Below are 20,380 nucleotides of genomic sequence, written 5' to 3'. Positions count from 1 at the left end.
CAACCCCATTGGCCCCGCCTCCGGGTCGGGCGTCTGCGCCTCTAGCTCCCGGTCAGCGAAGCCCTCTCAGACCCGCCCTTCGCCTTGTCCGCCCCTTCCCAGGGCTGCCCTCAGCACCGCCTGATTGCACAAGCGGCCTCGTTGCGTGAGCCCTGGCGCTGGACCAGGAGCAAAGCCGTGCGATTATAGAAGGCTGCGGAATCCCCCAGTCCCGGCCATGTCTGGCTGTCCAGAAGGAGACCGTTGCTCGCGGCAATGCGGTGCGCAGGTAGGGGCGGGGCTGCAGGTGTCCTTTATTCTGAGGAGGCATGGCGCTGGCGGGCGCGGCCGCGTCTTGGGGCGGCCGGAACGCCTCCCCCCACCAGACCCCCGCGCATGGCCACCTCCGCCCCGCGTGCAGACTTGAGGCCACGGTCTGTGGCGGTCTGCTGCCAGGTCTGGGCTATCCTACGGCGAGAGCTGGGCACCAAACGTTGAAAAAAGAAAAGATAACGGAGGAGAGTGTTTGTTGGCTTACGTGTGTGTCTTAAAGCAACTTATCAGGAAGACAGGCCAAACATGGAATCGTGAAGCGGTGGACTGGAACTAGAGCAGAAACTACGAGCTCTGGTGATTAATTTCTACGCCCTGGCTACGAGCCCTACGTTTAGCATGCGGTAGACACGGGAAACGTTCTCCTGGATGGAAACTGTGCCTCAGTAGCCAGCAGTTTTCCTCTGAGAAGTTTGCCTGCCTCTGTTTAGATTATGAGATGATCACAGAAACTATTCTTAAGGCAAAGTCAAAGGAAAATCCTTCCTTGGGTTGTTTACACTTTTCACTTGCTTACACACACCAACAATTTTATGGAACACCTACTTGCTCAGCGATATAGTGGTGGTTAAGGCAAATGGCCTAGGGTCAAGAGGAAAACTAGATGAATAAGCAATTTCAGTGTGAGAATCCCTGCTTAAAAGGCAAGGATAAAATTAACCCCCTTATTCCTGTCCAATACTTTTTTAGGACTGGAGATCCCAATTAAAAAGTAATAAAATGCAAGAGATATTATTGCAAAATATTTATGGGGGAGGATGAAATTTTCCCTTACCCTTCCAGGTTCTTTTTGGCTTGTCTAATAATTTAATCAACATGAGACAGGTTGAGAGAAAAATAACCAAATTTAACATAGGTACGTGTGGAAACCGCCACATGTAGGAGAATCAGAGACACCACACCCATACAGAGAGGTTCAGAGGCAGAAAGGTAAAATGAAGTAAGTACTATCTATATCCTTAGCTAAGGATGAGATAAGATGCCTTGGGGCTTCAGAGGGGAGGGAAGTAATTCAGCTAGCTCCTGAGCACCTTATGGCAGTCCTCTGGGGACCTTCCTTTCACATTCCCTAAGTCGTTACCCCAAACCTCATCATCTTAACTCATCTCCCCCAGCCTTGTCTCACGGATGACCTTGGCTCCAAAATCACAAAGAAAACATGAACTATTAGGTGTGAACTTGTCAACTTCAGATTTTTTCCCACCTACATTGTAATATAAAAGGTTAAGGACTAAGCATCTAGAATCAGACTGCCTGGGTTCAAATCTCTATCTGGGTGGTCTTGGACAAATTAATCTTAGTTTAATACAGTTATAAGGATTAAAGTCCATAGAAAGCCTTTAGAATAATGCTTGGCAAAGAGTAAGCATTCAATAAATGGTAGCTATTCTCAATATCGATTGTATTACATATTTACTTGATCTTTACCTTTCCTCTTATCTAAGGCAACTACTTCCCTGTTTTCCTAATTCCAGCTTTTTCTGTCTCCACAAATACTGACTTAAGTAGGCCTTTTCTCTCCTATATCTTTAATCTCTCCCTATTTCCTAATTTTGCCTCCTAATGTGAAAGAAAACTCTTTATTAACGAGTTTTCCCTTCTGTTTCTCTAGCCCTTCATAGCAACACTATTGAAAGAGTAATTAGAATTCTCTGCCTCTAAATTTCTTTTCTTAACCCATTTTGATCTGACATATATACCCAATCTATTGAAATGGTTGTTACTTAAAGTCATAGTTGACCTCATTTACAAATATAGTTGGCCTTGCAAAACCCAAATCCAAGGTGAACCCTTCTGTCCACCCTCCTTGTAATTGCACCGTGCAGCTGAATATTGCTAGAGAAAATTACACAATGGTGCTGACTGGCCTCACTTCATAGTCAAGATTTCAGCCTCAGATTGGCACTTAACACTGCCCAGCAACCTGCTTTGTTTCCCTGATAGTCACTGTCCCACTCCTAAAGATGACCAGTTGATTCCTTTTATTCTCTTTACAAGGCTGTCATACCCTGTTCTCACACTGACTTAGCTGATGACTTTGTTTATCCTTAAGACAGTAGGAGTCATAAGAAATGAACTTCCTCACCTTTGAACCACAAAACCTGCAGATCTGCCAAATCATGAACCCATCTCTTTTTAGAAAATGGAAGAAGCCTAATCCACATGTTCACAGGCTCTCCATCCCCTCTCACATTCTGAATTATTTCTCTCTCTCTCACTGTGAAATCAATTCCCTTTCTGGAAGGACTGGTATCATGTAATTTTCAAGCCCCTGTGTGATCTTGCCCTGACAAACTCCATCGTCTACCACTCTCAGCATTTCTTAATCACTGCTGTAGCCAACTGGTCTTTCTATTTTTTAAACTCCTCAAGCATTTTCTCATTCTAGGGCCTTCATACCTGCTGTTTCCTCTGTCTGGAGTGCTTGCCTTTCCCCAGCACAAAGCCTTGCTCATGCACACACACTCATTCATCAAACACTGTGTTTTTCACATCTGTTAGGCCTTAAATGTCACCTGCTCAGAGAGATCCTCCTTAACCACTTTAATCAAAGTTGATCTCTCCTATTTTTCTCTAAATCCCTTGTTTTATTTCCTTCCCACTTACTACAATTTATGTTTATATTCTTCTCTTTATAAAAACTACCCCCAACAGTGTAGTTCCTTTCGAGCACAGACTTTGTCTTGTTCATGGCTGAAGTCCCAGAAAGTCAATAGTAAGAACTCATATATTTACGACTCACATCCCAGTGAATGGCATCACTATCCACCTATCTACTCAGCTAACCTCAAACTTGGAAGTCCTTGAAGCCTTTCTTTTCTTCAATTTTCTTACCCTACGTTCATCCTTTCTTTTTAACTTCTAAAATATCTTTCAAATTCATCTCCACCATAACTCCTTTGCAATTTCCTTTTAAAACTCTTTCCACAGCCATCTTACTGGTCTGGTCTTTTGTTTCTTCGGTCACCACATTTCATCCTCTTCTCTCCACTGCCACTATAGAAATGTGGAGAAATCAAAAACAAGATCTGGTTATGCCCTCTTCTATTTAAAACTGCTCAGTGGTTTTCAAACACCTATAAGTCAAGTCCAGACTCCTGTGCATGGCATGAATGATCCTCTATACTCTGCCCCTCTTTCCCCTCCATCACCCAGAACCTAATTTATAACCAGTTCCAACTACTGAGAGTTTTCTCTGACTGAAATGCCCTTTCTCAACCTACCCAGCATACTCCCATCCTTCATTAAGCCATCTCAGCCATCCCCTCCTCTATGAATCTTTTCCTAACTCCTGCTCCTTCCCACTTGTAGCTTCTGCTCCTTTAATGCCCTGGACTGTCTTGTATTATTTATTGCTTTGTCGTTTTATAGCTGTTAACTTCTTTACTAGATTATGAATTCCTCAAGGATAAGGAATTTATCGTACTGGTATTCATTTCTTAAGGGCCTTCAGTGTAAGTTGCCGAATGAATAAATGAGAGGACTCTATAATAAGTACCAAAAGATACATAGAGCAAATATCATGGCACGGAGTTCGAGGAAGGGGTGATCACTTCCTGCTGTGATACTGAGAAAAGGAATTATAAATGAAGTGGGTAGGGAGCTTAGTACAAGGGCTGGCAAGCAGGAGTTCAACAGCTAGAGTTGGTATAATTGTAGATCCAGAGGAACAATAACAGTGCAAAGAAAAAAACATATTCTTGGCTGGCAAGAAAATATGTCTTAGTTACCTGTTGCTGCATAACAAGTGTTGCAAAACTTAAGCTTAAAACGCAAACATTTATTGTCTCACAGTTTCTGAAGATTAAGCATCCAGCAGAGTTTAGCTCCAGGTTCTGGCTCAGGGTCTCTCATAGGTTAGCAGTTGCTCTGACAGCTGGAGCTACACTTATCTCAAGGCTTGAGTGTGGCTGGAGTGAGCTTCCAAGCGCACTCACGTAGTTGTTGGCAGGACTCCGTTCCTTACTGATTGTTGGCCACAGGCTTCAGTTCTTCACCACATGGCTTTCTGCATAGGTTATCTAAATATCTTGAGCTGCTGACTTTCCCCAGACCAAGTGGCCCAAGAAAGGGAGAGGGTAACCAGGATGGAAGCTATAGTCCTATAGCTAACCTCAGAAGTGACATACTGTCACTTCTGCAGTTGATCATATAGCCCAACTCCCTCAAGTACAATATGAGAAAGGACTGTCTACCAGTGTGTGACTCTCAGGCGATCATTAAGAGCCATCCTGGTGGTTGACATCCACAACTAGGTTGAACAGAACTGGGAGACTTATGTGAAAAAGTGAAAATATTTGAAAAGTTAAATTAGGGCAAGAAAACAGAAAGACTTAACAGACCAAGGAGGTGGTATTTGGGCATTAGTTGATGGGAGGAATGGAATTCAGTGGTCGAAGTAATATATTATTTTAGTACTAATAGAGGGAAGGGTAGCTGGAGAAGAAGGAGAAATGGTAGGCAAGGTGACCAAATAGGAAAAGATAACCTTAATCCTCCCTCCAAATGTCAGTCTCTGAGTTTTTACTCACCTATCATAAAACAAGAAAAATAAGGACAGTGAAAAAGTGAATTTCACAAAATTAATTGCAAAGGATTAACTTTTATTCGGAGATTATCTTTCCTACTTTTTATGTTAAAAATGTCCTTTATTTTTTGAAGAAGGTGATAGTATTTGTTAGATATAATTAATGTTGTAACTTGGCAATCTTACGTCAGTTCCTAAAACTTAAAAAGAAACAAAAGTTATTGGTCTTGAAATGCAGAAGTTTGAGAATCACTTATCCAGGTTATTAATATATGGAAACTGACACCAGAAAGGGTCACTGACTTGCCTTAGAGTCTTCTGATTGCTAGTTAGTGCTTGACTAATGTGAAGAAGAGTTTTTAAGTGTGTTGAAGGGAGAAGAGAGAAATAGAGCTTTGAGTGGAGGTGAAGTTGCAAAGAAAGCCAACATGCATAGAGAGGAGAGTGAAACAGATGTGCAGAAAGAAACAAAAACCAAAGACAGATTAAATGCTGACAGTTTTGCTGTCAGCATCCAGTCCCTTCTTGAGGCCAGTGTCATGAAAAATTCCGAAAGATTGAAATGAACCAAAAATGATTACTCGGTGTCTCGGGGCTATCTTTGAACTCTCGTACAATTCCGACAGTAATGCAGATGATGATTATTCGTAAAAATGCAAGTTGTATTATAGAGATTCAATTTATTGCTGCCTGGTGGATATTGTCCAGTTTTGCATTTGTAAATCCAAGATTCCTGATTACTTATATGTGCATGTGTTTGTTTTGAATGCTCTTTGGAACCAGTTGTAACATCTTTCTGGTTCCCTCATTAATATCTTTGACACATGTTTATTTTATATTCGTATTAAAACCCAGGAAAACATCTGTCTGAACAATATATGCCTCTATTACGCCTAAATTGAAAGAAGAGTAGAGGAAGGGATTAGAGCCATGGCTGTGAGCTGGTATCTTACCTCAGCGACAGTTGAGGCTGATTTCCTTAAAAGGCTAGACTGAAAAATTGGAAAAATAAAGTACCAATTCAAAAACTTTTTAGACTTTAATGTTTTTAATATATACGAAATACTGTATACTGTTAAATGTTTCTCCCTCACTAAATTTAGAGTAGACTCTCTACTGTAAGCAACTAATTGCAATCCATCTTTAGAAATATCTTTCAAAATTCTTATTCTAATTGAAAACCAGATGTAACAATAATAGACAAGTAATGTTACTGACATTCAGGGGAAAACTAAGTACTAACTAAACCTTTCCTTCCTGTCAACTCTTGTTAAAAATATGTACTCTGATTTTTACTCTGGACAATATAAATGACTGCATTTTTACCAAATATACAGTTTCTTGAAATTGTTATTCTTTGGGTTTGAATGATCAAATGAAACTTTATTAACAACAGCTGCTTTATCATTGTTATTCCTGTAGCATGAAGTTGGCTAATTGCTATAATATCTCAGTACTGGAAAAGACAAAAGGACAAAGGGAGGCCCATAACAGACTGTTTTCAATAATGTTTGCTACATGCTGTGCAAATTGATGATTTTAAGGATTGGAAAACTGCAGGAGTCTTCTCATTAGCTGTACTTTAATATGTAATTAAAATATCATTTATATCCCTAAAAAAAAAGAAATAGCAATTTCTACAGGGTATGGATAACTTGGCTAGATTTCATAAGGACAGAAGAAAAAACCAGCAAATTTTACTATTAATTTTAATTCATGAATTTTTAACTCATTAAAATGAGAAGGAAACTGACATTGTGTCACAAATTGTGCTGGGTGCTTTATATCCATTATATCTCATTTTAATCCTTATGATTTTCTCATTTTATGGATAAGTAAACTGAAACCCAAAGTCCCACAAATAAAAAAAAGTTAACACACTCCTAAGCCTGTGTTGAATCAGAACTTTAAAAAATTTCAACATTCCCATGTTCTTAATTTTATATTTTGAAGTCTACTCCATCAAATTATCATTCATAATATTTAAATGGTTATATCAAATATTAACAGTGCATTTGGAAAAACACCATAATTTTAAAAATCTAGTTAAATAGCTGAAAATTCAGTCTCTTCAATTATAATCCCTCTTTGGATTCAAAGACATTTTTTCCCCTTTACCCAGTGCCAAGATTTATGTAAGCAAACTTCCTTGCTATACTTTTCTGCACAGTGGCTATATTATACCTGGAGGATATAGCTCCGAGGGGTCTCAAGTATATGTAGGGATTTTCTGTTAGATGGCCCATTTTGAGTGCACCTTGGTTTCATCTAGTTTCTAGTGGCTGGCATAGCTATCACAATCGAAGCTCTAGGTCACCAGAGTTTTGGAAATACCTTCGGGGAAATGATAGCTTTGGAGCTCACTTCCCTTCCAGGTGGGCTTACTCTCATTTCTTTTATGGCCCCTGCGAGACCTTACTTCCTTGACAGTTCAGCAATGTATTTGGAAATCTTTTAAAAAATAATTTATTCAGCATTTTTAGTTGTTTTCATACTGGCAAAAAAAAAAAAAGGAATTCTTTATTTTTGTTTTCATTAATTTTAACTTTAAAAAGGGGAGAGAAACATTTTTTTTAAAGAAGTAATTATTAGAAAAATAAAAATAAGGCTCTTTATTTTAACTAGTCTTATTGTGCTCATCATTTTTACAATATATACAAATACCGAATCATTATGTTGTACGCCTGAAACTAATACAGTGTTCTATGTCAATTTTACCTCAATAAAAATATATGAATAAAGCTCAATGTATATATCCCACCATATATACATATGTTTCTATACACACATAGCTTCATAGAAATAGGCCCAGGAAGTATTAGTTGTGATTGTTTCTGAGTGAGTTCTTTCTGTGTTATTTTCTTGACTTTATATTCCATGATGACTACATATTGCTTTTGTAATAAGAGAAAACAATAATCACTATGAAAAAAATACATTTTTAGAATAAAAATATTGAACCAACACACAGAATATGAACAAATAGTTATCACAGTATATCATATATATCGTGCCTTACTTGAATAAGATGTCTAGTGTAAAGAAATTTACTGGATGACAAGCCTGTTCCTTTCAGCATTAGATTCTATTTTAGGCATTTCAGTAGAGACTTCGTAATGTGTACTGGGCACTTCACCTCTTCTTTCTTGCAGCCTGTTCCATAGTGTTGGACTACATGTCCCTATACTGAATAATTCCGGGTCGCCAAATATAGTAGATCCACTTTCCAAACATTAAAAACAAAGTATGTTTTATAATAGTTTCCTCTCTCACAGTACTCTCTCCATGGCAGGTTTTCTTAAATTTCCTCCAATTGGCTTCTTAATAGAGATGTCAGCTAGAATAGTCACTTCATAAAATGATGTCTAGTTTTAAAATTATTGTCTTCTTTTTAAGGACAAGGAACATCCAAGATACCTGATCCCAGAGCTTTGCAAACAGTTTTACCATTTGGGCTGGGTCACTGGGACTGGAGGAGGAATTAGCTTGAAGTATGGGTAAGTTTCTGGCTGATTTCACTTCTGGGACTTCATCATAGAGGTAGACCTCAGAGAATCTAACATTCATTATGTCCAAAGAACAACTGATACACAGTTTTATGTGATACCGAAGGTATTTCATTTCTACTTGGAGAAATGGATATTTGCATAACTGAGTGGAACAAGCGTGCAAAAGTTGCAGATATGAGGAAATACCTAAGGATTTAAGAAACAGTTTCTAATCAGAATAATTTGATCCCCAGTCTTTGGAGTACCAAAGATAAATAACATGCTGCCAATATGTTTCTATGTCTGGAATTGTAAAAGGTCTCCTCTAGGTAGACGGAATTTCTTTCAAAAGTTCAGATACATATTTTGAAATCACTTAAATGTAAATTACTAAACATCAAAAATCCTAAAAATTATATTTTATTTAATCAAAAGAAAGGCAATATGCCTTTCTAACTCATTCTAACTCATGTGTCATTATTAAAGGACATAGCACCTATGGTCCATGTTGCTCAGAGGACAAAACAAGAGGTACTGGACTCGAAACAGAAGGAATAAATAGCAGTTAATTGTTCATTAGATTCATTCAATGTCATTCCTCCAAGAGGATGAAGAAATAAGTAATTCACTAACAATAAAAGTAGAGGTTGTGGAATCTCATCTTCTCAAGTGTTTTTCCTCTTGTAGTGAGTGTTTAAGGAATATTATCTGGAGGCTGAATGTTGCACTGAATAATTTGATTTATTTCTTTATCCTACTCACTTTCTTTAACAAAATTTGATTAGTACAATATCAATATAATATTGAGTATATATAGTAATGCCCCCAAGGAGGCTGCATTGTATAAAGGGAATAAGATGTGAAAAATAATCAGACCACTTTGAACAAAAAGGATTTCATGGCATACTGCAAGATGATGCCGTTGTAATTTCATCTGCTTTAAATTACCAAGTAACTCATGAAATATTAATTGAACTGTGGGAAATGACAGGAGGGGCCTTGGTCAGCAACTATCATAATTATGTGTATAGAGATGCACTCAGTCTGGAAAGGTCACGTTTCCATGTGGTTCATCGTACATCCATGATTGCCTCTTACCATCAACCCAGTGCTGACATGTCAACTCGGCATTTTGCAGGCTTTCATATTATTTTGCCAAAACTTTCAAGTTGACCTATTTCCAGCAAAGTCCTATGAAAATAATATTTGTTGTTGTTTTATCCATTTAGGAGTTGAGTCCCAGTGTTGGTTTCTCAGCCGTATTATTTATAAGTCATATTCTAAACATTGCCTTTAGTTAACTGCCTTTTATTTGCATATGCAAAAGTAGTTTGTATATGTACAAAATAGAGCTTCCTACCAAACTGTTAAAGTAACCATTTTTTTAAACTGGCCCTTTAAAAAAAAACAACAAAGTTAAAAAATAAAATACAGATAATAAGTAGAATGCAGATAAGGGGCCACTGCAAATCTCAAGAGAGAATATTTTTAATCATAAAGACATAAAATGCTATGTTATTTCTAAAAGAATTTTACTAATACATATATTGAAATTGTGTCTGGTCACCCTAAAACACTATCACCTTTTAAAATTATATGGCTTTTATAGCACTGTAATCAATTTACAGGCAAGTTGCATCATGTGTATGAAATGCTTTTTCCTTAGATTCTTAATGGGTGAGGAGCTCCTCCTGGAGGTCACAGTGGAAATAACCACAAATTTATGGCACTGTATTTGGAATCTTTTTAAATTTGTGCTCTACAGTGTAAAATGGGTAATTTGTAGTAAAATGTTGAATTTTTTCCTAATATTTAAATAACTTCCTAAACCCACATCAACTACTTTGTCAGCAGCATTTTTCTCATGTTATTAGTGAAAGTTTCGTCTTCTTTGTCTGATGCTTAGAGCAAATAAATTTGGACTGAAGTATAAACCCAATAGATTGTTTCCGGAATAATACTGACAATAAACTCTTTGGGATTATAAAAGTATTTACTGATTCCAAGGTTTGGCTGATACCATTCCAGCTTATGCTACTGACATGTGGTACCAAAAGATGTGTATAAAATACAACTAAAGACAAATATGAGTTAAATCAGAAGGAGAAAATGGAAGACCAAGAAAAGACCAGTTATCAAGGCAATTCTAGGATACTCAGCAGCCATTGTATTCATGTTGGGTCCCTACCATTCACATTTAGCATTTCCTGTTTTCATGAGTGTAATATTGTTATGTTAGATGCTAATCCTGTTGCATGCTATTAGAATTAAAATTAATAAACCCACATTATAGACAAGATAATTAAGGCAGAATAAGACAAATGATTTTTTTAAAGTGACTCAACAGTAAATAAAAATAGTATTATGAACTCCCAGGTTTTGTCTTCCTGCTTACCACGTAGTGAAAGAGCAGGGAGTATAGAGAAATAAATTCAAAGCTTAACACCTTGAAATTCAAAGTGATTTTTGTTTGTGGCCTACAGCACCAAGTAAATAGTTTACTTTTAGTGTTTGGCATGCTTCCCTCCTAGAATAAAAGCTCTGTCATCTTCGTATTTTTATCCAGATAGTTCCTTCATTGTAGGTGTAAATATATTTTTTTCTAAAATGCATTTATCTAATCTTTTAATTACCCAAGGTTGATCAAAGTTTAAACTAATTTCTGTTTTAGAAAGGCAATAGTAAAAACAGGTTTGGTGTACCAAATTACTTAAATGAACAGAATAAATGCCTTGGATTTTCCTACTTTGTAGATAAATTTTGTTTAGTAGCAGACTGTTTTTTACTTTATTTGAGTCTGTTCCCAGGACTGCATAAATTTCTCCTACATAAGACCTACAAGTCCATTTACCGGTGGAGGTGATTAGACTATGTACCATACATGCATGATTCTAGAGTTTCTTCCATGTTACACGAGGACAAAAGATTTGGATTCCTGGTATTTGTAAAGGGCCTTTTTTTTTAACAGTAGGATATTATTTTCTTATGCAGCAAAGCTCTAAAGCACTAGCAACTTTGTGAAAACAAATGCTTGAATGTTACTTACTGTGCTTTGAATTTCACTCCCATTATCATAAGCTTTTATTTTCTAGACCTTAATTTACCACTGGACCCTTAAGGGAACTTTTAATTTACTTTACATTTTTGTAAAGCTCTGCATTTTGACTCTACATTTGACAGCTTGATTCGATACAGGCTGTCATCCTCATTTTCACTATGAAACAGTTAATATTTATTCAGTGTCCCTGTGTCCATGCCTCAGTGACAGAAGTTGAAACATGCATGTGCTAGCATTTCCTTCGTTTGCAGGTATGTGGCAGCTCTTTGGTACCCTCTGGCAGCAAATGAAACTGATAAATGAGCCAAAGGACTTTTGTTGAAGATAAAGAGAATTTAAAGACGGTTTTGAAATTAATCAAATTTTAGAGCAGCTTGAGGCGAATGGTAGGGTATAACACAACATTCTGTATGTAGTAGAGAGATCTTCAGATTATAACCATGCCTTTTATATTTTTAACTTTTTGCAATTGTCGTAGCTTTATTACTGAATATTTTCACAAGGTAGATGTTTGTTTTTTTCAAAAAAGGAAGCACACTGTTCTACCCAAAAAGTAGCCAAGTGTTAATGCTTATTTGTAATAATACTGCAATAATTTAATAAACTGTCCAGTAGAGGTCTCTGAACTTCATGTTTTATAAGAGCATTTAAAACAGTAAAATTTAACCTGATTCCTTGTAAGACCGATGTCTCCTCTACTCCTTGCGAACGTATTTTCTCCTGATAGGATTTTAGAATAACTGTATTCCACTATACTAGGATAAACTCTGCTTATTCATGCTTAAAGATTCATGCTAAAGACTTGTGTTTGCAGATTTTATTTCTCTTAACCAGATAAAAGCCTGATTACCAATGATTTTGCCCCCATAAAAAGAAATAAAGAAATGAATATGAAAACATAGAAAATGAAAGCAATTATCAACATTTTACTCTGTCACCAGCATTATAAAGGTATTAAAGTATTAGGTAATCTTTCTATACAGCCTATATCATTAATTAAATCAAGCAGCTACTTATATGACTCGATTTATAAAGTAATCAGTAATGGTTGGACTGCAAGGATACATTTTTCTTTGTGCAAAAGCAGAACATTAGAGTTAAATAAATACCAATTTCTATATTTTGTGTTCCCAGAAACGAAATCTACATTGCTCCTTCAGGAGTGCAAAAGGAACGGATTCAGGTACGGTAAAGGGATCCTTCTTAAACCCAAATGTCTTTTCTTCTCTAATTGACTATTGTTTTATGAAATGAAATTAATTTTAAAAGAAATGTTAGTTTTGAAGGGTGGTTGTATTGTGGTGATTTAAATAACTAATCAACAGACATTAGTTGGGTAACTATTAAATTTTTTTAAAGTGGTAAGTATTCTCCATGCAACCAGTCTGTTTTGAACTCTCATTCAACCTCTAGAAGGCAAAAGTGAATAGCGCAATCTTAAGACATAATAAAAAGGAATTCTGACTTTGCAGCATTGTAACACTATCTTTTTTAGGACAGTAGGATAATCAGATTGAGGGTCTCAAATGGACCAAGCTGATTCCTTTTTAATAATAGCAAAGCTATTCCAATTTAAAGTTATAAAAGCGTATTTCGAAATTTTAGAAGATGCATTCTATATTAATAGTAGAATAACACCCCAAGTCTATTTAAAACAAACACATAATACATACCATCTATCTAAGGCATAATGCTTCGTTAATAAAATATTTGCAATAAACCTTGTAGTTTGTAGTAAACCCTGGCAAATGAAAGTTATAAGTCCAAAGTATGCATGTGTTACTAGGAAAAATCTGTGGATTTACGTAATTCCCTTAAAGTTGAATAATAATAGACCTTATTGAGATTAACATTTCTGAGTACCACTTAAGTTTCTAAGAGGATAAGAAAATTTTACTCTGTATTTTTCCTCTTATATTATGAAATGTGAAAAAAAATTGTAACACTCATCTTAGAATAATGATTTTTTTATATAGTCACTCTGAAATATAGTTGTGAAATTACAGGGCAAAGTTGAGAAACTAAATTGATGAAATGACAGCAGCATCATTACATACATATTAGATTTTCCATATCAATTTTTTCTTCAAATTCTAAAGGAAGATTTTTCAGCTCTTGAGAATATTCATATTAGTAGAAAATATTTTTTATTCTCAAAATGGCTAAAAAAATGTTGAGAGATAAACTATACTTATATCAATATTTAAAATATGGGTTGACTATATAATCATTGTGCATCTGCTATATACTACATATGTGTGTGTGTGTGTGTGTGTGTGTGTACAAATACATACAAGAAAGGGGACATTTCTAATTAATATTATATAAATCTTTTATTTTTCTTTTTCACCCTCTTAAATAGCCTGAAGACATGTTTGTTTGTGACATCAATGAACAGGACATAAGTGGACCTCCACCATATAAGAATCTGAAAAAAAGCCAGTGTACTCCTCTTTTTATGAATGCTTACACAATGAGAGGTAGGCAGAAAATGTATTTGACATAAAGACATATTTACAGAGTAGGCTCCTCTAATGGTAATTATTATCGTAGTTAACATTTCTGGGATACCTATCACATGCCAGAACTTTAAATATGTTATAACCCATTCTGTCTTTGCATCATCCCATGTGGAAGGTCCATTATTACTCCATTTTACATATGTGAGGACAGAGGCTCTGGGAAGATTTTCCTAAATTAAACAGATAGTGAGTATTGGTGCCAGAATTCCAACCTAGGTCACTGTGACTCCATTAGATTGTCAAATTGACTGACTAAATATTTTTACAATCAGATTCCCACTCTTAGGTTGGAGTTGTGCCTCTGGGAACTTATAGTAGAAGTAAATCAATTTACAAATGAAGGAGAATCATGGCCTTTTCTTCACCTCAGTGGGGGTGGTCCTTTCTTTTTGAAAAATGTGCTGTGTGATAAAAATAGGAGTCTTATTTTAATTCCCAGAAATAGTGGTAGAAAACCATCCTGGAAAGGTTGAACCTAGAGGACAATGTGAAAATAGGAAATTATAACTGAAGTGCTGGCTCAACCATAACAATACAGTCATTAGAACCATGTTTTAATGTAGCCACTGGATGAAATCAATATTGATTAAGCAATCATGCCATTACTCCTGGACATTTTCAGCCACTGCTGAAAGGAGAAAACTTCAGGAACAGGTTCTAATAGCATGAAGGATCTTTCCCAGCATGAAGCTAATAAACTTCCAATAGAAAAAATAGCCATTAGTAAATTTTATAGCATACAATTCCTTTTATGGAATTATAGCTATACCTTAAAATCCCAGCTATCCCTTATGCTACCAAGATATAACCTGTGCTATGAAGCCTAACTTGGTGATTAAGCTTAAGACTGACCTGGGTTTAAATTCAGGTTCTGCCACTATTGTCTGAGAACCATGGACAAGTTATTTAACATCTCTGAGCTTCAATTGACCATTAAATGAAAGAGATAAAATTACTTCTATGGTTAGTGTGATGGTGCAAAGAGATAACATATATAAAGGGGGTTTGCCCCATGCCTGGCACACAGGAATCCCTTAGTAAGTGGTAATATTATTATGATTATGATCTCCATTATAGCTGTACTTCAGACCATCTAAAAGATATTTCATGAGCATGTGTATTGTGAATTGTCTTGATATTAAAGTTTAATTTTTTGCTTTCTAGTTCTTTTATCAGTTTTTCTCTTTTCCTACCTCCCTCCTACCTACTACATACTTCCAACTTATTATCCTATGTTAAGAAAAACAAGTTCAAAAACCATATATCAATGTGTGTGTATGTACATGTATATATATGCATGTGTATATATACATATATATTTTTTTCTTTTTTAAGGTATAATTTAGTTTTCACTGAGCATATGACTTTTTTCTTCCTCCTCCAGGTGCAGGCTCAGTGATTCATACCCACTCTAAAGCTGCTGTCATGGCCACCCTTCTCTTTCCAGGACCGGAGTTCAAAATTACACATCAAGAGATGATAAAAGGAATAAGGAAATGTACCTCGGGAGGGTATTATAGGTATTTTTTTCTATTTTTCCTTAAATAATTAGAAAAGTATTTTTCCTTCTTTTGATAAACAGGCTACTGATTTTTTTTATGCATTTAATGAGATGTGTGGGATCTATGTTAAATCTTAACCCACTTAATATTATACTTTCAGGTCTATTCTTAGTGATACAAATCAGATGCATCTCCTCCTCCGATCCCACTTTCACCCCAGCCTTGGTAAATTATTAGCAATATGAATAATGAAATGTTTGTCAGGGCAAAATGAAAAAACCTTGGCTGAGACCTCAGTAGAGATGAAAAGATTATAACCCTATATTGAAGCACCCAGAGAGCAAGATCTCCCCACTTACCCTTTGTCTGCAGGAAGGTTCAGCCCTGACAAAGTTTTAATTCGTTTTGAGTTAATTAAGTATTTCTAGAATATTTTCATATTTATAAAATTTTTATAATTATTTCAATTAAGTAGATCTCTATATTGTTATAATTTTTCAGTACATAGACAGTATAGAACAAAGACCTAGATAAAATCAAATAAATCCACCAGCCCACAAAAATGTAGTAATTATTCATCAATCTAGAATATAGTAACGTGAAGAAACATGTTCTCAGTACTCGGGTACAAGCTAAGCATTTCATTTGAATGTATTGGCACTCTTACTTCTGAGTCTTCACCTTTTTAATTTCCTAAAGGGCCTTATTTAGAGGAAAAGGTGCCAGTTTTTCTCAAGTGTTCTTAACAGCAATATCTTATTGTTACTACATGTAACAGAAGATACATGTTTAAACTAGTGTGTCGAGATATTAATTTGATTTGATATTAGTATCTGTTGTGTGCCTAAAGCATTCCTCAGCACTGTGAAATACCTATTTACAAAAGTTAAATATTTTTATTGTGAAAGTATACATACTAGAGAAGGTCCCATATTGCCTTTTCCATATCTGGGTCTTAAAAGAAAGGCATTATGTGTGATATCAATTTCATCAGCATTTGATTGCTTTGGTGAAAAAATAAAAATAGGTCAGAAGAACATGTTGAAAGGTTAGGTAGAGGAACAGAGTACAATAGAGAGCTTTGGATTTTGTGGAAAATAAAAGACATCAATGAAAAGATGCCATTTCTTATGGATCGTAACATACATATTTGGCATATTATTTTGCATGTTTCAGAATGCGAAGAACACCAGAACACTGTCTTTTTTGAGACATCCTTTGCGATTCTATTTGAGCCTTGCTGGGAAATCAGTAATGGACTCATTATTACAGTTCAGTGGGCAGTAATATTTTATCAGAGTTTGGGGAAAAGCTTAAGAGTCTAGTTTTCAAAAGAAGGAGCGATGAAAGCTGAATGAAGTAAGAAAGGAGAGTTTTTGATATTCTCTATTCTATTTTTTTAAGTCCATCTTGGAAAAAAAAACTTGGAAATGTCTAATTCTTATCAGAGAAGGTTACGATATTTAAATATAATTATCCTCCCATTTGGAAGCAACATGCATATGGTCGAGTGAAAACACTGTTTTATGGTCAAAGGACTATCCTGTCTCTGTTTCTTACTTAGTGAGCTACCTGTAAAATAGGTGGCTTGGATTGAATTATCTTTCAGATCTTATTTTGCTGTGAAATTATTTTACCCCTGAAAATATGTCTGACTGTTCAATATATGCTAGAGGAAAATATGTTTATGGTTCTCCAGGCCAATATCAGGAAACATAGAAAGATTCCTTCCACGTTTAAGAATATTTTACTTAAATGAAATAACGAGCCACTCCATACTGTTAATGATAATGGTTGGCCAAGTTACACATGACAGCCACTAAGCCTGTACCTGCCCTAAAGTAGCAATTTTTGATAATACTTTAGCTAGAACTTTTTGGGAGTTAAGTTTAGCCACTACAGAGGGAATGAAAAAGCAGATGTTATATTACCAAGACAAGAGAAAGTCATATAAAAAGGAAAACATGTCTGAGTTTTGACTAGTTATAAATAACCTCAGGGGTAGACTTAATCTTTACCAGTATAAAGTTTTTTGCTTACATGTTACAGTAACAAAAAGGAAAACACATATTCTGATATTATCATGTATTCACGGACATAAGGTGGAAGTAAAAAAAGTTCTAATACCGCAGATAAAAAATGTTCTGAAAATATTATCATACCTTTAAGTTATCTCCACAAGTTTCTTGCTATCCCAAACCACACCTGTATTTATTAATTTACCTGTCTGAGACACTTTGGGGTCCTGTAGAGATAAAGTAAGAGGATTTTATATCATTGGAAAATTTATACTTGGTAAGTAGTTCAATTGTTAATCCTTCCTACAGTTCTGATTCTGATATTATTTCCCTCTGTTAAAAATATGATTGTCTCTGCTTCAAGGAAATACTTGTATGATCTTGATAATTTCTTTGTCATGTTTTGGTATCCTATACAAATTTCTGCCATTTATACTTAGGATTAGAATTATGCCTGCCAAATCCCTAAGATGTCTTTTGATACAGATGTTTGTGCAAGATACACAGAATAGCATGCAACATCTTGTTCATAATTTGGAGTAGCCTTCCAGATATAAAAAGAACGTTTAACTGGTTGCTTGCAAAAATTATAAATTTTTCATATGAATAATTTTATTTGTTTTAATGAGAAAAAAATGGCTTGTCTTATAGATATGATGATATGTTGGTGGTACCCATTATTGAGAATACACCTGAGGAGAAAGACCTCAAAGAACGAATGGCTCGTGCAATGAATGAGTACCCAGACTCCTGTGCAGTACTGGTTAGACGTCACGGAGTCTATGTCTGGGGAGAAACGTGGGAAAAAGCTAAAACCATGTAAGTATTAAAGAACATTTGGGACAAGTCACCACACTCTAAATGTGAAAGAGCGAAATATGTCATATGATTTTAAATGAAGTGTGAATTTTTGTGTGTTATTGGTCAAATTTATTATTATTATTTCTAGATATTTAATTTGCATTGGGTATTCAGTTTTTAAGAAACATTTATTGGATGAGTCATTATTTGGCAAGGTGTTATGCACTTTGATACAAAGAAAGAGAAGCAGATCTTGTTCTAGGAGGTTAAGGCTGGACAGGAGATTAAAGCTAACCCAAGTTATAGGATTTGCTACATTTATTTCAAAAAGTGGCACATAGTAAAAAATTTAAGTTAAATAATATATTTTAAACTCTCTTTTATATTCTGAGAAGTATTTAATATGGTTTCATGACTCAGTATGATTCCTTTTCATGTTTTAATAACATTGGAGACAAAATAAGAAAAATTTGGCCTGCAACTGAGAAAAATGTGTTAGGAACAGGGTTAACCTGGTGGAGAAGATAAATGTGGTTATTAGGGTTGGAGAATGCTGTTTCCCTAAACACCTTCAGTTCTTTTTGTTTTTTTCTTTTACAGGTGTGAGTGTTACGACTATTTGTTTGATATTGCCGTATCAATGAAGAAAGTAGGATTGGATCCCTCACAGTATCCTATTGGAGAAAATGGAATTGTATAAGCCAAAGAGAAGTTTATATACAGAGACAAAGCTTATCTTAATTATTAAATGAAACTTGACTATTTTTAACGAATTGAAAATTTTCCATGATGCCATTAATTTGTCACTAAATCCTGTAGATGATCACCCTGAATCTCTTCTGACATTGGATGATATTTGCTTGAATTCTTGTAATTTTAAATGACAATGCAGTGGAATAAAAATTTTATAATCAGTATTTTTATGTTTATTTTAAAATCCATAACAGCAAAATATTTCCCTTTAAATTAATTCCCGCCTTTTTTTATATATACACTCCCAGAGAATTCCTCTGATTCTTTAAAGTTGCCGGCAATAATAGAATTCATTGGAAAATTTCTACTTAATCATAGACTGGGCACTTTCTTGTTTTTGCCAAAATAGTGGTCCGTTCTCTATATTTTTTTGTGACTTTACAGTAGCATTACTAGTGATTTACTCCCTCCTTGAAACATTTTTCTCCAGGCCTCCATGACACCAGACTCATGTGACTTTCTACTTACCTCATCGGTCACTCTTGTGGTTCTTTTCTTGAGTATTTCTTTATCAGAGTTTTAAATGTCGCAGGGCCTCAAGGCCCTCTGCCCTAAATCATAGTCTTCATCTATACTTTTTTCCTAGGAAACCTCATGCAGTGCCATAGCTTTAAATATCTATGTGCTGATGACTCAACAGTGGTTTATCTCTAGCCCAGACCTCTCTGTATTCCAGACTTCTCTCTCCACCTCCTACTTCTCACCATTTGGATGTCTAATTGGCATCTTAAATCTACTAATGCCCAAAACAATGCTATTGAATTTTCTTCCCTATAAACCATTACCTACCCCTCATCCCCAAACATTTTCTGGATGCTTATGCCAAAATCCTTTCTGAGACAAACCTCTATCTTGTTCACTACAACCACAAAAAATGCCCGACACATCATAAGCATTCAGTAAATATCTGTTTTCTGAGTGCTTAGTGGAGGTTCTTCCACTGGAGAGAAAGAGTTTTGGTCACTTCTGCTTAACCTCATTTTGCTCATTATTAAAATGGAGGTAATGAAAGAGATAAAGTATGTGAAAGAACAAACCACAGTGCTTGTCCCATAGTAGGTTTTCAATAAATATTAATTACCCTCCTTTCTATAAATCCTACTTAATCCCCATTAAGCGTGTTTTGAAGCAGGTATTATTTTAGATAAGTTTTTTAGATGAGGAAATTGAAGCTGAGATGGGAATAATAAATATGTAAAATTTAAGAGAAAGTAAGTAAATGTCTCATCACGGCCTGTCATATACTAGGAATTCCGTCAACTATAAATTTCCTAAACACTTCCCACTTAGCAATCTTCCAGGTAATTGTCCTTCAAGTCAGTCATTCAAACTGTGTGACAGCACATCTTCGATTGTATGTTCCTTCACTGCTGGAAATGCAGAAAAGGTTTGCAAAAC

The 20,380-nt window shown here is 35.5% G+C and overlaps 1 protein-coding gene across 1 annotated transcript; it reads left to right on the top strand.

The window, feature by feature from the left end:
- The first annotated feature begins 76 nt into the window (after positions 1-76).
- APIP (APAF1 interacting protein) lies at positions 77-19,146 on the top strand. Its single transcript, XM_006908030.3, has 7 exons — positions 77-268; positions 8,237-8,337; positions 12,521-12,569; positions 13,749-13,866; positions 15,293-15,428; positions 18,080-18,247; positions 18,830-19,146. Exons 1-7 carry the CDS (start codon positions 218-220, stop codon positions 18,927-18,929), a joined length of 723 nt encoding a protein of 240 aa, XP_006908092.1. The 5' UTR covers positions 77-217; the 3' UTR covers positions 18,930-19,146.
- Positions 19,147-20,380: the final 1,234 nt, after the last annotated feature.

The sequence above is a fragment of the Pteropus alecto genome, unplaced genomic scaffold, assembly GCF_000325575.1.
Source record: "Pteropus alecto unplaced genomic scaffold, ASM32557v1 scaffold71, whole genome shotgun sequence".
In the NCBI taxonomy this organism is placed as follows: domain Eukaryota; kingdom Metazoa; phylum Chordata; class Mammalia; order Chiroptera; family Pteropodidae; genus Pteropus; species Pteropus alecto.
This window is presented reverse-complemented; position numbering and strand designations above follow the sequence as displayed.

Bases quoted from the DNA above. Each gene is read 5' to 3' on its own strand.
- APIP (XM_006908030.3), top strand. From the start codon at position 218: ATGTCTGGCTGTCCAGAAGGAGACCGTTGCTCGCGGCAATGCGGTGCG. The intron at 8,338-12,520 runs GTAAGTTTCTGG...TTGTGTTCCCAG, and splicing joins GGAATTAGCTTGAAGTATGG to AAACGAAATCTACATTGCTC. The intron at 12,570-13,748 runs GTACGGTAAAGG...CCTCTTAAATAG, and splicing joins TGCAAAAGGAACGGATTCAG to CCTGAAGACATGTTTGTTTG.